At 39.1% G+C, this 15516-nt stretch overlaps 1 protein-coding gene across 2 annotated transcripts in view; it reads left to right on the top strand.

The window, feature by feature from the left end:
- Positions 1-15516, top strand: part of TMEM163 (transmembrane protein 163) — a 92335-nt gene that overhangs the window by 66118 nt on the left and 10701 nt on the right. For both annotated transcript variants that reach the window (XM_065069600.1, XM_065069601.1), the window contains one exon: positions 5960-6056. In XM_065069600.1, the coding sequence (XP_064925672.1) occupies positions 5960-6056 (97 nt within the window). The remainder of the gene's footprint in view (positions 1-5959; positions 6057-15516) is intronic.

Genomic DNA, 15516 nt, shown 5'->3' on the forward strand with positions numbered 1-15516 from the left:
CTGTAGCTCTGCTGAAATTATTAAAATGTTTTCCTTGAATAAGGTAAGCGATGTTTTCAATAAATAAGGTGAGTTATCTTGACACAAGAAAGACATTTTTTTACAGGGAGAACAATCAGTCATGGAACATGCCCAAGGATGTGCTAGAGTTCTCATCGCGGGAGGTTTTCAAGATGAGATTCAGCAGGGTGCTGGATATCCTCATCTAGGCTCTCTTTCCTGTGAAAGGTTGGGCCAGATGATTTTTTGAGGTCCCTTCCAACCTGGGCTGTTCTGTGGGGTTCTTTACATTGGTAAAAGTAATAAAATAAATAAACAAATACGCCACTCCCCAATAGTGCATGTGATCAAAAAAGATCAAGTAATCTGAGTTACAACAATTAATAAAAAAGGTGGTAGAATAGAGCAGTATTTGACAAAAAGGTCAGGTTTTTAATATTGCATTGTAGGTGTGTCATATATTAACAAAACTGGGAACTAATTAGGCTGCTACTGACAATCTTGTTTTATTCCACATAATGTTATTACATTTCAGGGACTATTTTAGTGCAAATGAAGTGTGGTGCTCAAATAGGTTTCAGGATGTAACAGACACACTTTCAGGTATGTGAGACCACATTCCCTCTCCGCTGCCCCAAAACAACTGTTGTCTGGGAGCTGCTAGGAGAAAGCTAACATATATTTGCAGATTGTATTGGTATGCATCAATAATTTATTCTGAATCCTTAATTCTTTTGCACCACCTTTGCTGCATATGAAAGCAGATTGACTTTAGAGGAGTAATTACCAAGTGTTTCATTATGAACCCTCATTGGTGCTGTGCCACTGTATTCCATTTGTCAGAAACATCGCAGGATGATAATGAAGAAGGGAAGCCTCTTGTGGTGGATATTTTATAGGAGTCAACCAATATGAGGAAAACTCCTTTGGAGATTAATCACCATAGAGATCTGGTTGAGTCTTTAGTTCCATGATGGAAATACTACAGAAATTTAGTCTTATAACAAATAATTACAAATGTTGGACAGAATTAAGGATAATTCCCTGAATCCAAAGGCTGTTTTGCTGTGTCTGCTAGATGCAAATGAATTGAATAGTTCATTTTTTTCTCCTTAGGAAATTAATCTTGTGGTAAAAAGAGGGGGAAAAACGTTAGCTTACTAATAGCAGCTTGAAAATTGACAGTTTGTGGAGATGCACCCCCTCTGAATCTCTGTACTTTTCAAAGCTTCTTAGTTAAAAGCCGTTACCTTTCACAGAGTAACACATTTGTGATTAAGGGAAAGACTTTTCAGGTGCTTACAGTAATAGATTTCCTTTTCTGATTTCCTTATGAGTTGTGAGAATTTGTCATCAAAACGAAGAATTCTGTCTATTAGAGCTCTGGGCAGGGCATGTGTTACGGAAAGATGAGGTGGCAGCTGCATGTCATGTAATACAGTTACACTGATCTTACTTTGATGGGTGTGAGTGCAAATATCCGGGACTGGTATAATGTAAAACGGGCATTTATAGGGTTGCATAAATATAAATGGGTTGGATATGGGTTGTAGTACTTCTTTCAGAATTTCTTTTGGAAATTGTCAGGCTGTAGCGTACCCAGAACGAAGCTTTAGATTGGAGACATGAGTATAGTTTGTAGGAGTCAGACATAATCATGTTTCTGAATTCCAGTAGAAGTGAACTAGCAGCAACTGAAGCTCGAAAGCTGTATAAAGTCTTCAGCCGTTTTGAAACTTCAAATAATTTCATCCTCAACGCCTGAGGCTGCAGTACAACTGATTTAACTATGTTTCATCGGTGGCAAAGTTATATTGAAAAGCTGATAAAATTGATGAGTTCATCTTTTCATACAATGAATTAGACTTAATCTTCTGGATTTTCAGATAGAAATACTGCCTCAAAAGGCATCAAAAAGTATCTTTAGCAGAACATGATCTGCTACCAAGACCTGCAGCAAACTAAAGAAGACTTGGTGGTTTCACTGTTAAAATCATAATATTAAATTCTCTTTACCAACAACTTAATTATATGGTTTTATTACTCTTGCAGTACAAGTGCCATTACTCTAAGAAAAAAGCCTTTGGAACTTTGAGCTTTAGTTGACCTAAAAGTTGATTATTGCCTGGATATCAGAGAGGTGCCCTCACCTTGTCCTTTCTGAATTAGTCTGTTTTTCTTTGCAAGATTCCAGAAAGCTTATTGTTTCTGAAAATCAAATCATGGTTTTCCATTATTTTTTAAAATGTTTTGACTAAATTGCCTCTGTTCCTCTTTTCTTTTTAGGAGCAATGTATTACATGGAACTGAGGGAGATTTTAAGATTCATGCATTCTTCCCTACATCTTTTCTGTTGCCTGTCAAACCTGTAGTGATCAATTGGTTTGTGTTATAAGTCAACTATATCTCTAATGATGCAGTAGATATGTAGTAGGAAGCTCTTTTACTAACTCATGTAGAAATGGCTGTTAAATAAGTGCATGATCTCCAATAGCTCTGGAGGTGTGAGTGGGTGGTACTAGTGGCCTGTGGCACATGCAGACATGTTTGTCATGGTTGTCGCTGGACGGAGAGTATCCTCACGTCTTAGCAAGAAGACATGAGTGTTCTGGTATATGAGGACATTAGGTGGACCAGGAGTTACTCCAGAGTGTCTGAATTGCTGACAGTGATCATAGGGGACCTGGGGATCGAGGAGCCTTTATTACACTGAGGTGATTCCAAGCCATGGGTATCGATAAAATCTTCACTAGATTTTCAGTCAAACCCCACTTCTGTACAACCCCTCGTTGATTAATTTTTGTGGGTACTTCTGAGTTGAATTTAACTTGTTTAGTAGTGGCAGTAGGCTCTTCTAATTTAATTGAATGTTATTAATGAAATTGCATTTGCCAACAGCCCTGGCACTGGCACCTTTTGTGTGCAGTTGGAAACAGTGTTTAGTTACAAAGCAGTTGAGTAATTGTTAGCAGATGGAAGTTATCGGGTTCGTGTTAAAGTTTTTGTTGCCTAATGGCTGGGAAATAAAGCAAGCTTACAATAACCAATTACAATTTGTTTATTATGCATTACAGTTAAAATTTCACATTAATTTCTGGAGGTTTCTTATTTTGTACATTTGTAGTTGAGTTTTGCATGATTTACAGTCTAGATAGAAATTATTTTTCTGGCAAATGCGATTGAAAGGAGACACTGTGCAGTATTTTGTTCTAGTGGTTTTGCAGATAAATGGATACACTTAAGAAGACAAGAAACATGGATTTTTGCACTTAGAGTACTATGCCTTTACTCATGAATTTTGCATGGCTGTGGATTCCAAAAGCCAGCATATAAAAGAGAAGCTAGGCTTGCTAAATATGATGACTGAATGCTGATTTAAATCTCAGACTGCATTTCTGCCTGCTATTAATACCCTTGTCACTGTTATTAACATCTTCCTTTTTTTCTTTCTACTTTTAGCTGTTTCTGGTTAAGTAGGTGTATGGGAATTCTTTTGACACAGTAAAACTGATCTGGTGAATAAAAGAAGCAGCTCAAGATTGCTGAAGTCATTATTTATCTGCTGGCATAGGCAAAAATGCAAAATATTTGCTATTAGACTTGTGCTTTTGGAGAGTTTACAGAGATAACCCCAGACTCTCTAATGGATGTGAGAGCTGAATCCAGGCAAGTGCTGGTTCCCTGGACACGTGAGACTTGTGCCGGCAAAGCTCCTGTGAAGCCTTAGGGAGTGTTTCCCTGCCTTCCTCAGAAGATGGGCATAGGGAAAACAGGTTCTGCTAAGGAAAGTTGACGATGCTTCTCTTCCTTCCCGTGCTCTTGGTATGTAGCAATACGTACCGGTGCGAGGAAGTTGAATCCGTTGTTTCCAGCTCACAGATTTGTGGCTATGTTGGTTTAAGCCTGCTGAGAATGACAGTGTCGCTTTCAGATGAAATGTCAGCATATTCTTGCATGACATGTATGTATCTTATGTCAACCTGTCACTGACTCAGCACATGGCCTTAGGCCAGTCAGCCAACTTTTGTGGACCAGTTCTGTGTTCAAATTGCCTAAAACCTGCATTTGTACCTGGTAAATGAGCAGAACTTTTCATATACATTTTGTATCTCATCCAAAAAAAGAAAATCATCATTACAACAGAATCTGTTGTGTAAGATTCTTCAGTATAAGCTCCTTAGGTTATGGTAGTGCTAAATATTGCAGAAGTAAAACATAAAGGTGATACTGGAAAGTTGTGAGTGTGACAAAAGTAGGTGACAGATCTCTGTGCGGTGATCCATTGAGATAGTATGAAACTGCACATCTCTGAAAAGAGTCTATTGCAGAACAGAGACCTTCTTGCAAATACGCAATGAAAAATAGAAAGCCTTCTAATTTTCAATATCACTCATTCTTTTTGGGACATGAATTTTCCTCACATCCATATTGCCATAGGTTTTTATTCTTATCTTTGAGTCTAGGGGAAGGACTCCAGGGTGACCAAGCCTTTTCTGCCTACTTTTTACAACGTTTAACAAGAATGAGGGCTGTGTTGCATTTTACTACAAAGGAGTTAAACATCTGTCTTAAAATAGGTGTAGCACAGAGTTTTGCCTCCCTGGGAGTACCTCTCATAGCGTACTGCTGCATTGCCAGGAGGGATGCTGTCCTCTGCATTGTCTGAGCTCTTCCATAGAAGAGCAGCCCCTTTACTGGGGACCTCTCTGTAGAATTATGTGGATTGTCCAAAGCGTGATTTAGTGTTGCTTGTTCTGGGGAACAAAATGACCAGCTACTCACCTGTGCCACCACCTGTCTTCTGACCTAGGCAAAGCAATGCCCGTTCAGCTGCAGTCTCTAGATTGAGCTTGACGTGAACATTACATGTGCTGCCAACCACAAGGTGGCTTGATGTCTGAGTTGTTGAAAACAGTGGCTTGCTACTGAAATAATTATAGCATCGGTAAACTGAGCTAACAGATAAGTACCAAATAATGAATAACAAAGGAAATACAACTTCTGGATAAAAAAAAGTACATACAGATATCACTTGTTAACTATTTCATGCTTGAAACATTAAAATTGCTCTTACTGTATATCTGTCTATAGTAACAGAATTTTATAAGGAGAGCTATTAGTAAAATGGAGTTATGAGTATATCAGTACTGCAATAGAGTGGCTATTGGTCGCATAGAGGGGATCAAAGCCTTATATCCTGTAGTATTTCACGACAAGAGGAGCTCCATCTCAGAGCAGTATCAGTCTGTATATTTGAACAAAAGCAAGAGATTGTGGGTTTTTTTCTTACTATGAAGTTCTGGGTATACATTATGTGCTTTGTCTGCTTTTTATAAGACTGGGTTGTAAGCTCTGCAGTGCAGGAATAGAGTCTCTAATTCTGCACAACACCTAATCTCAGGAGACTGATCCTCATCGAGGTATTGAGTGACCCTTGGACAGCCTATGAAATGCACCTGACCTGCTGTTTTGTTTTGTTTTGTTTTTTTTAATATCTGCACTAAAAATCTTTTTTTCTTGGAGATTTGGAGAGGAAGCAGATGTTTCAGGTTCTGTTAGGCTACTGACCAGATTTACCAAACATCTGTCCTGGCTGGTAAAGAGCATGAAGTTCCCTTGATTATTTCTAATGTGAGATCCTAGCAAAACAAACTAACAAAGAGAAACAGATCTCTAGAGGGCTCTATCATAAATCATCAGGAGCAGAAGACATGTCTTTCTCACTCTGAAACATCATCTGGTCTGCCCTGTCTTCTCATATATAATCCAGGTTTTAACAACTGGAGAGGAACCGGACATGTATTTTAATTCTCTTCTGTAATTCAAGTCTCCATCTTTAGCTACTTACGATTTTTTTATCATTAATATTCTGTTGTGTGTTATCCTTCAGCAGTGGGAGAGCTGACAACTCCAAATGTGTTCTTAACATTTCTTTTTATTTTTATCTCTTTTTCCCCAGAGCTTGTGTTATCTTGGGTGTTATATTCCTCCTGTCATCTATATGTATTGTGATCAAAGCTATCCATGATCTTGCGAAGAAGGTGCTTCCAGAAGTGGTAAGGTGATTCATGTTCTTTAAAATGTTCTCTTTATTGCATACACTGCCAGGGAGACTGAGAAAGGCCGGTGTCGCCTTTCAACAAGCCCCTGTTGAACTCGTCAAAGCTGTAGCAGGTGCACTTCCTGCATGGCTGCACGTTTGTCCCAGTCTTAAAATAGGCTTGAGCCCGTCTCTTCATCTCCATGATTACTTTTATGGGCCAAATCTTTCTCAGCATATAATAACTTCAAGATTTATAGAGGACTGCCCGTACAGAGAGGAGGTCTCTCTGGGCTTAATGAAAGTAGAAGAATTTTATGAGGAGAATGTTTCCACAGTTTACTACTCAAATGGCTTCAGTATTTTATTTTTAAATTGGAAAAAATGTATTTTTGGATTGTATTTTTTGTTTTCCAGCTCTTGCCTCCAATTCCAGAGCCATGTACGAGTAGCAGGAATGAAACAGGTGAGGGGAGCATGCTGGGTGAAAGAGCTGGCTTTTTGGCTGCCTCACCGTGGAGCATTCAAAGGGCTTTTCTCCTGCTCTCTGCTTTCTTTTGGTTCTGAAAGCCAGTCCCTACCTGGCCTATAGAGCAGCCCTCCCAGCGGCCTTTCTCTCAGCTCTGCTCTGTCCTGTCCTGCTTGCTTCCTCTCAGTACTGACTGTTAACTTCCCTGAGCTCTGCTCATCCAAACCAGCTACTCATTGCCATTTGGTAATGGTTCCACTCCCAGAATATTCTTCCTAATGTGCTTAAACAAAATGGGCTTCAGTTCAGTTACGGTACATACAACCTAAACCAGCTACTCATTGCCATTTGGTAATGGTTCCACTCCCAGAATATTCTTCCTAATGTGCTTAAACAAAATGGGCTTCAGTTCAGTTACGGTACATACAACCTGACCCGGACCTTTTGCATTCAGCCCTCATGAAGTCTGGTTTATTTGTAAGTGCATGCAGACTTTCTCACCAGGGCTTCACCTTGCCAAGTACCATTCTCAACACATCACTAAAGACAAGCCTAAACACTTTCGACCAGGAGATGGAGGCAGAGCTGGAAAATAAAAAATCCGAAATGGAATTTCACCTTGTTACCCACTGTTAGTAGCGCAAATGACCTACTGGTTCCTGTGCTCCCATGGAAACTTCCAAGAGGCTGGGCAGCTACAGAAGCTTATATTCAGTAGTTTAGCGAAATTTGGGCAATGAAGAGTAGCTTAGCAAAAGCCCATGAACTAATGCATTATTGAATTTCAGCCAGGTGCATTGTTTGGCTGCAGCTGCTATGTCTTCTCTTTGCATTTTACTTTTACTCCGTTCCATTCTTCATAATTTACTGTCTCCTCAGCTCTACCGCATAACAGCACATGTAGTTGTTCACCAGCCTGGTTCTGTCAAAGTAATCTAGGTTAACTGAAACACTTTCAATAGTCTGGTCTAAAGCTCAACCAAAACATTTTGACATAACTGGGTAGGGGAGTGAGCGTGGGTTTGTGCCAGTGAGGCTGAAGGAGATCCTGCTAAGGGTGAGGGGAGACCCTAAAGTGATGGCCAGCTGAAGGACAACCTCTTAACTTGGCTGTACCCAAAAAGTGCATCTGGCTGTAGTGTGATCCCTATTTAGTGAGCAAATGCAATATATAGTCTTGACTTCGTGAAGCAGATGTAAAGAAAGGAGGCTACAAAAGTAGCTAAAATACCCGTTTGGTGAATTTATGTTAGCGTAGATCAGATTAATTTGGATGTCTCAATCTAATTCATTGTGGGCAAATACCCTACTGATTTCAGCAGTAGGAACAAAAGTTTAAAAGGTGTGGCATATATATCTCATTCTTCCATCATTACAGGTACTGTCTACAGGTGAGGGCTCTGTTTGTTACATGGGGAGAAATGTCTCCTATTTGCAGCATCAAAGTTATTTACAAATTGCAGATATATTGGACTTCTTTATTTTTAATTTTGGAAATGCATTTAGAGCAGGAAAAATGTGAAATCAGAGGTACAGAAAGGTATCCCCGAAGAGAAGATCCCATTACACTTTAAGTGTCCTGTAAGAATAATTTGTACAGATCCCTTTTGTCACAGACTGCCTTAGATTTAGACTTCAGCATGCTACAACTACATCAAGTTGGTAAAAGTTAGGGTGGATACTGCTTACATTTGACCCAGTATTAGGTTAAATAGATAATTTTGTTCCTGTGCCATTGGGCTGACTGTTCTTGCTCATTTAGACACTCAAGAACTATCAAGGGTTTGAAAGATGTGTCTGGCAGGGCATGGACTGCGTGACTGGTGGTAGGGTAAAAACCACGTGCACACACTTAAAGGATTTTTATACCTTGCAATTCTGCCTGGAAAGTGGGTTAGAACAAGGGATGAAAAAAGATGGTACTTCTGCTCAGTGTCAAATGACATGGCACGAATTCTTATTTCAAAGTCTTTCAGTACCTCTCACTGTGGGGAGCTGATTCAGAAAGGATTGCTTGACAGGTGAAACTCCTCTGTGTAAACTAAGAATAACACTGAAAAAAAAGGGAGACCTTTTTTAGTTCCTTTTAGCTCATTCAGGGAGCATTGTAGCAAAGATACTGCCGCAAGTAATGGCCAGTGAGGTATTATGTTTAAGAGCTGCTACATTAAAAGTATTTTGGGGAGAAGGACGTTGTTTAATAGAAGACTTTTCAGTTGCTCTGGCTGTGCCTGAGTCTGATACTGACTTTGTCTGCATGATGCTCCCTCAGCTGCTCTGCATCTCTGTGGAATTAGTCATTCTTCCCTGTTGTTTGGGTCTTTGCCGATCAAGGATGTTCCAGGTGATGTCTCTAGCATCTTAGAAGAGTTGAAATCTGCTCAGATTAAATCAGTAAGGCGAGAGGTTCCTACCCCTACTGTTTTATTGAGGGTGATGTCTTCTACTTCATGGACCAACGCTGAACTAATTGCTAATAGAACTAATTCCTGTAATATCTTATAATGTAATTTAGCTATAATATATGGATGTATATGGGAAAATAATAGAACAGCATTTTCTGATAATGGGGATTTTTTGCATGGCAGTGAAGTAACCAGTTCTGCGTCAAAATAGTGACCTGAGATATTTTCTGATAGTGTTTTCTGAGATTTCATACTAGTGTGCTTCTCTGATGTCAGGGAAGTATCTTAGTAGTGTGAGGAAGATCATAAAACTAATACCAAGGAAATGTAGTGTAAAAAACTGGCTTAAAACTTGGGTGAAGATCTCTGTACTAGATTAAGAGGACATATGCTTCAACAGAATATGTGAGTCATAGTCACATGATTTTTTTGTACATTTTACATCTTTTTTAGTCTTTCTTGAAGCAAAGTTTGTTGAAGATGTGGGTACTTTTCAAAGTGTCTTGTGAAACTTTAGATGTGTGATTTTAATTTTCAAGGGAGATTATGTGGCTAAGCCCAATTGAAGGATGTTGCTCTTCATGTTCAAGTGCTGAATACAAAGCTAGTATTGTCAGTCTTGAAGACAGAAATGATGTGGAATACATTGCTGTACTGTTTGTGGGAAATTTAAAATTCATATAATGCTAGGGCACAGCAATGTGACTGACTGTATCATTCTCATAACTCTAAAGTCTCTTTTTACATCTTAATTTATGGTAAACTCCAGTGAATTTATCAGAGTTAAAAACTGGGAGCAGTTCTAATTTCTCTGAGTTCATTTTAATTTGCGTAAGTTTTGGAGAAAATAGTATGATATGGACAAGTTTAATTTAAGAAATGAAACAGATCAAGCAATTAAATACCTGCCTGCTAATTGTACAGTGCTGTGATTAAAATCCTAAAAGTGTAGTCAGTCACTTCTGAATCATTCTGGATCAATCATACATAGTTCATTGCGTTTCTTGTTGTGTATAAGATCCACTGGCTACTTATCTGTCAGATCTTAATATGCATGAAGCACGAAAGATATTTCCTTGGAAAGAATTTATGCGATCTTAAATGTCGAGATTCTGTTGTCCTTGAAGTGGATCTCAGAAGAGTTGCTTTCATGAAAATAATACCAATGAGAAAGGTTATAAAATTCACAGGATTAAGAAATCATTTTGAACGATTTTAAAAATGTTTTGAAAACAGATTTATTTTACTTATGTGAACATTTAAAAGTAGGAGTCATCAGTGTTTCTTGCCATGTCATACAATGATTTCAGCCGCAGATCTGACAATCCTCACCAGGATTCAGAGAAGCAAAAGGAGAATGACAGGGTTACACGATAACAGCATTTCCAGCTCAAGCACCCCATCCTGTAAGGGGCTTAAATGTCCACAGTTTCTTGTTAAACTGCAGAGAGGAGCTACTTAATTTACAGAAGGGGAGCTCAGGTTTAGCTCAGTCAGGCATTTTTCAGTCACCTATTTGAATCCTCCATTATTCCATGCCGAATTTGATTTTGTTGAAACCCTGTGAATGACAGAACTCCTGATCTGCACTGGCATGGGAGAGAGGACAATTAGAGCTCCTGACTCTCTGCGTTTCTTAATACTGCTTCTGTCTTTCTTTGCTGCTCCTTGTTTGTTTTACCTTTTTCGCTGCGTTAAGTAAAAATAAATAATAGGTAGTGTGTATCACTACACGTGCTTTCAGCACCAGGCAGTGTTTCTGTAATTCTTTTAAATGCTTCAAAATCTTGGGAATCACAGAAATGGTGCATTTCTCCTTTTAGTTCCCTTGCTCCATACACCAGTGACTGCAGTTACCTTTGGAATAGCCTGTAGGGCAGGATACAGATGATTAGATAAATTAATAGGTTTAAAATATGAATGATATTAATGATAAAGGTTTGGAATGTTGACTCCTGGTAGTGTGTGTGTTTTATGTACAAAACAGCAACCGTGGACATGCTGGGTTGGTCTAAAAACTGATTTTTGGTCATCACTGGCTTCCTTCATACCTTTCTTTTTTTTAGTTTTATATCAGTTTTCAGGTGGAGAAGCCTTAAGAGCCCACAGGATTCAAGGCGTAGGGATTACCAGGGATTTATACAATATGTCCATTTTCGCAAATTGCACTATATTGGTATTTCTACAGCACTTTAACTGGAGATTTCATCTCCCACAGTTAACAGCAAGTTCATAAATTGTCGCTATTAGGTAAACTTAGGGTTTTCCCTGTGCACAGTACTTTCTATAATAATTAAAAAGAAGCATCCCCTGAAAAATGACATCCTGTGTCAGGAGAGTTGGCCAGTGAATTAATTATATAGTTACTATAGAATTCTACACTCATATTAATTCTATGCTACTTACCGTCATGGGGAAAATTTTCTTTTCAAGTAATTGAGATATAGATTAATCCTCAGGGTTCAGAACACAATCCCTTGTGCTAGTATTTTCAATATTTGCAATGTAGAACAGTGTTTTTCAGCAACTGCCCCATAGAATTCTGTTGCTTTATTGCGTTTTTAAATGAGTTATATCCCGAAGCCAAGAACTGCAGGGATGGTGATATGGTAGATACAGGACAAGTATCGTAACTGAAGGGATTTATTTGTCCAAAAAGTCTGGAAACTGCCAATATTGCATGTAGGCAGTGGGAAGCCTAATGGATTTATTTTTTCTCACACACTTTCTAAGCTTTGGACATTACTTCTAAGGAGTGTCCGAAAATGTATTAAGGGTCTCTGATTTTTGGACAGAGAAGTGAATGATAATGAAGCTTTCATGTCCCTTCCAGAGAGGATCTGTCATCTAACCTTACCTTCAATTGGCAGCGGGTTCATTTTCCTTTGGAGGCAGATTCGGGGGGGGGTGTGTATGCAGACACAGTTTCCGCACACATCAACACATACGTACAAATCACTTTCTTTGTCAAACTGTGGCCTCCATACTCATTTGCTTGAAAAGATTTTATATCAAGCTTTCTTATTTTATGGATTTAGAGATGTGATGACGTTTCCATTTGTCTTGGAATACATTTGTTTTCAAGGAAATCTTACTGTTTCTCTCCTATCCTTAGCATATAGCTAGGACACTCAGATATTTGGGTAAGATTTTCTGTAAAAAGTAGGTACACTTGTGCTGTATAGAGCCCATACGGGGCCCTGAGCCTTTCTCAGATTTTTTAAGTGACACTCTCTTAGACTTTCTATACAGTGGATCTGCCCAAGCACCATGCATATTTTTGCAATGAGTAGTAGCTGTGAACATGCAATTGTACACCTGGAAAACTTGAAATAATACTGAAAGATCCCAAAGACAACAAGATTTTTTTACAGGAAAGAGAGATGTGCCATTATAGCCTGAGAACCTTACAGCTACAAATTCTACTTCTTTTGGTGTTCTGATTTTTCTATAGCTGGGAATCTTTATTGTTTGAGGGTCTGCTTCAGCGTGACATGCCGCAGTTATTAGTTTCTCTTTTTCCCTTTATTCCTAATATACTTGCTGAAAGTATAGAAGCAGGCCAGATGCTCTTCTTTCCAGGGTGTTTGGAATTGAGTTTTCTGATAATTGTAGCAGTTCTTCAATACACCTGACTTGCAAAGCTAATTAGTGTTTGACATTTGGAATATAAAACCTTCATTCTGTTTATCCTTTCACTTAATTTAAAATGAATATTTCTCAGATCATGTAATTTAAGCACTTTTTTTTCTAGAATGTTGAGTGTTGGGTCTAAAATAGAATTGCTTCTTGTTGGCTCAGATTTACTATGTTTTTTTTGCCCTAGCTATCAGACTCGGAATATTTCTCCTATTGTTACTCACAGCATTTGTTCTCCAGCCTGTGTTAGCTGTAATAAGATAATTCCCACTAGGAAAAGGCATTACCATTCCTTTATTGATGTTTCAGAGAGCTGTAGCCACAGCCAGTACTGACCCTGAGGATTTGGTATGCTCCACTTTTCATTACAAGTAAGGAGGAAAAGTGATATTGCATAATGTTGATGATGTCATGTTTAGATTTTTGTATAAATTTTAGTGTTTTTTTTTAAATGTTTTGTTACTAGATTGAAAAAGGAGATAAAACTAATTTAAACATAGGTTTTGAGCATTTGCTAGTATTAACAATCACCGTTTCCCTGATAAAAATCCTTTTTCATTTGCCCCTGTACCTTCTTCATGTCAATTACTATATATTCTGGGGAAGTAGAAATGTCATTTAAGTGGCATATTTTATTTTGACTGTGACCACAATGAATTTGCAAACCTTTTGTTGTTTGTTAAAGAAGGCTAAAAAAGCCAAGCCACACTGAGAATGACTATTTTAATTTCACCTGGGGTTGTAAATCAATATCCATTTGCTATTCCGTTCCTGCTTGCATTTCCCTAGGTAATAGTATAACACAGGTTATGTCAATGCAGTTTGGCATTTGTCCTCATTAGGATGGCAAAGGACATGATTTGGCAAGAGTAAGCAAGCATCATGCCATATTTCTGACATTTCCTGCCGAACAAAGAAGGAAAAATGTAATCAGTTTGTGTATGAAAGACGTGCAGCACATCTGATGTGGCGCCTCGGCTTTTATAAATGAAATCACTTGAAAGATCAGGCTCATGTAATTCTATCGTACGCTATTGATGGCAGTTGGAATGGGGAGCTCGGGGTGGCATAGTGTAGCTTTATGAGATCTAATTTATTTAGCAATTTAATTGTTCATAATAAATACATCATAGATACATTTATCAATGTGAACAGTTGAATTATAGCTCAATGCCAATATAGCAAAAAATAGCTGTGATTATACAAATGTAATACATGTCCTTACACTTCCTTCACTGTACATTTCTAATCTCTCATATGTGGAGAGGGAATTTATTGCTTACCCTTTCAAGTCAAAGTACCCTGTGCATTAATTATACATTAGAATCCTGTTTTATAACTGTTACCTATTATGTATGGTTTGGTGGTTTGGTGTTTGACTGTAAACAATTAATTTAACCCTAAAATACTTATGCTGCTTATGGGTTGGTGAGAATGTTGTGGATACCTGGAACTAGGGTTAGGAACAACATATCAGCTGCTCTTTGTTCAAGTGATTGGTGAAAATTCTTATTTTCAGACTTTGCTATGTTGATGAGAACTAAAAGTCGGCACCTGCCACTGGGTAGGTTATGTGAAATGTATTGCTGGTCTCAGTCCTCTGCTAGTTGTACAAATGGCAGTCTGACTAGGGAGCGCTTCCGAGGGTGGACAAATCCCATTAAAAGTTATGTTTTATAGCTCTCTGATGCTAAAACAATGTAGATGGATTCTGGGAAAATGGGAAGCCCAAGTTTCAAGCAGTTCTAAGATCACGTAAGTCAGTTCTTGGGGGCTCATCGCCCCTCTGTTCCCAGCCCCGGTGCCCCCGCTGTGGCATCTGTTTCTTGAAGAAGTGCTCTGCGCTGTGGAATTGCTTTGTCACAGCACTTCAGCACCACAGATATAAGTTTAAACATTCATAAGAGGTGTGGTGTGTTGGGGTTTTTTTTTGGTGCTAATAATAGATCTTTATATCTCCATGTGAAAACTGTCTGCTACTTGAGTCAGACACTGGGCTGTTGGTTTGTTTTCTGACAGTGAAGTGCAATTAAAACTCTTGTTGCTTTTGAAGTTAGCTGGTGAGAGAGACCCTCGGCTTCCCAGAAGCTCCTTCTAGACTGATTATATAAAATGTTTATTATTTGTGAGAGAGTGATAGAGGTTTGGATTTTTTTTGTTGTTGTTTGTATTCGAACCATCTCAGTTAGCATCTATATAAACAGAATCCTCAAGGGGACAGAGGAAGGAAACCAGTGCCTTTTGGTTAAATAACATGCTCCACAGAGGGACTTTTAGCAATGCAGTAGCTGATGTGAGTGCTGCTGAGGGACCTGGAGGAGCGGAAAGTTCTGGAAAGTGTGTGGAGGTGGGGACGTGGAGCAGGGGGGCAGCATATCCTGGTGGACACAGGGGATGACGGTGACAAGTCAGCTAGACTGAAGAAGGGTCATTGTCGGAAGCTGTGAGACAGATGGTGAGTCGCAGTGATGGGCAAAATTAATATTTAACAACACAAACTCAGCTCATTTGGGGCTAGCCATGACATCGCTCCTGCCAACAGCATCTGTGGTGTTCCAGAACATGTCCCTGCCTCCTCAGCCAAGAGGAGCGAGGCTCAGCAGAGGTACGCAATCATGAGACACCGGCTTCTCCGGGAAGGGAAAAAATGGCTTGAGAAAGCTGGGACCAGTAATTCCCAGCTCCCATGGGAGTGGGGAGGTGGTTCAGCCTCTGGCCAGTTCAGAGAAGAAGCTACGAGGAGGGCAGAAGGGTGGCAAGAAACCTGCAGCTGGGGGGTGCAGGAGAAGCAGCTTGTTTTGGGGTCACATTAGAATGGGCTACCAAGAATGGCCAGAGAGGAGGATCGTACACATATTTTAATAATATTGTATGTGTTGTGGCCACTGGAGAGGAACACTGAACATGCCACGTTTCTCCCATACTGATTAATTGCTTTTTACTCAACACTGAACCCTTCGGAG

Source organism: Columba livia, chromosome 7, assembly GCF_036013475.1.
Source record: "Columba livia isolate bColLiv1 breed racing homer chromosome 7, bColLiv1.pat.W.v2, whole genome shotgun sequence".
Lineage (NCBI taxonomy): Eukaryota > Metazoa > Chordata > Aves > Columbiformes > Columbidae > Columba > Columba livia.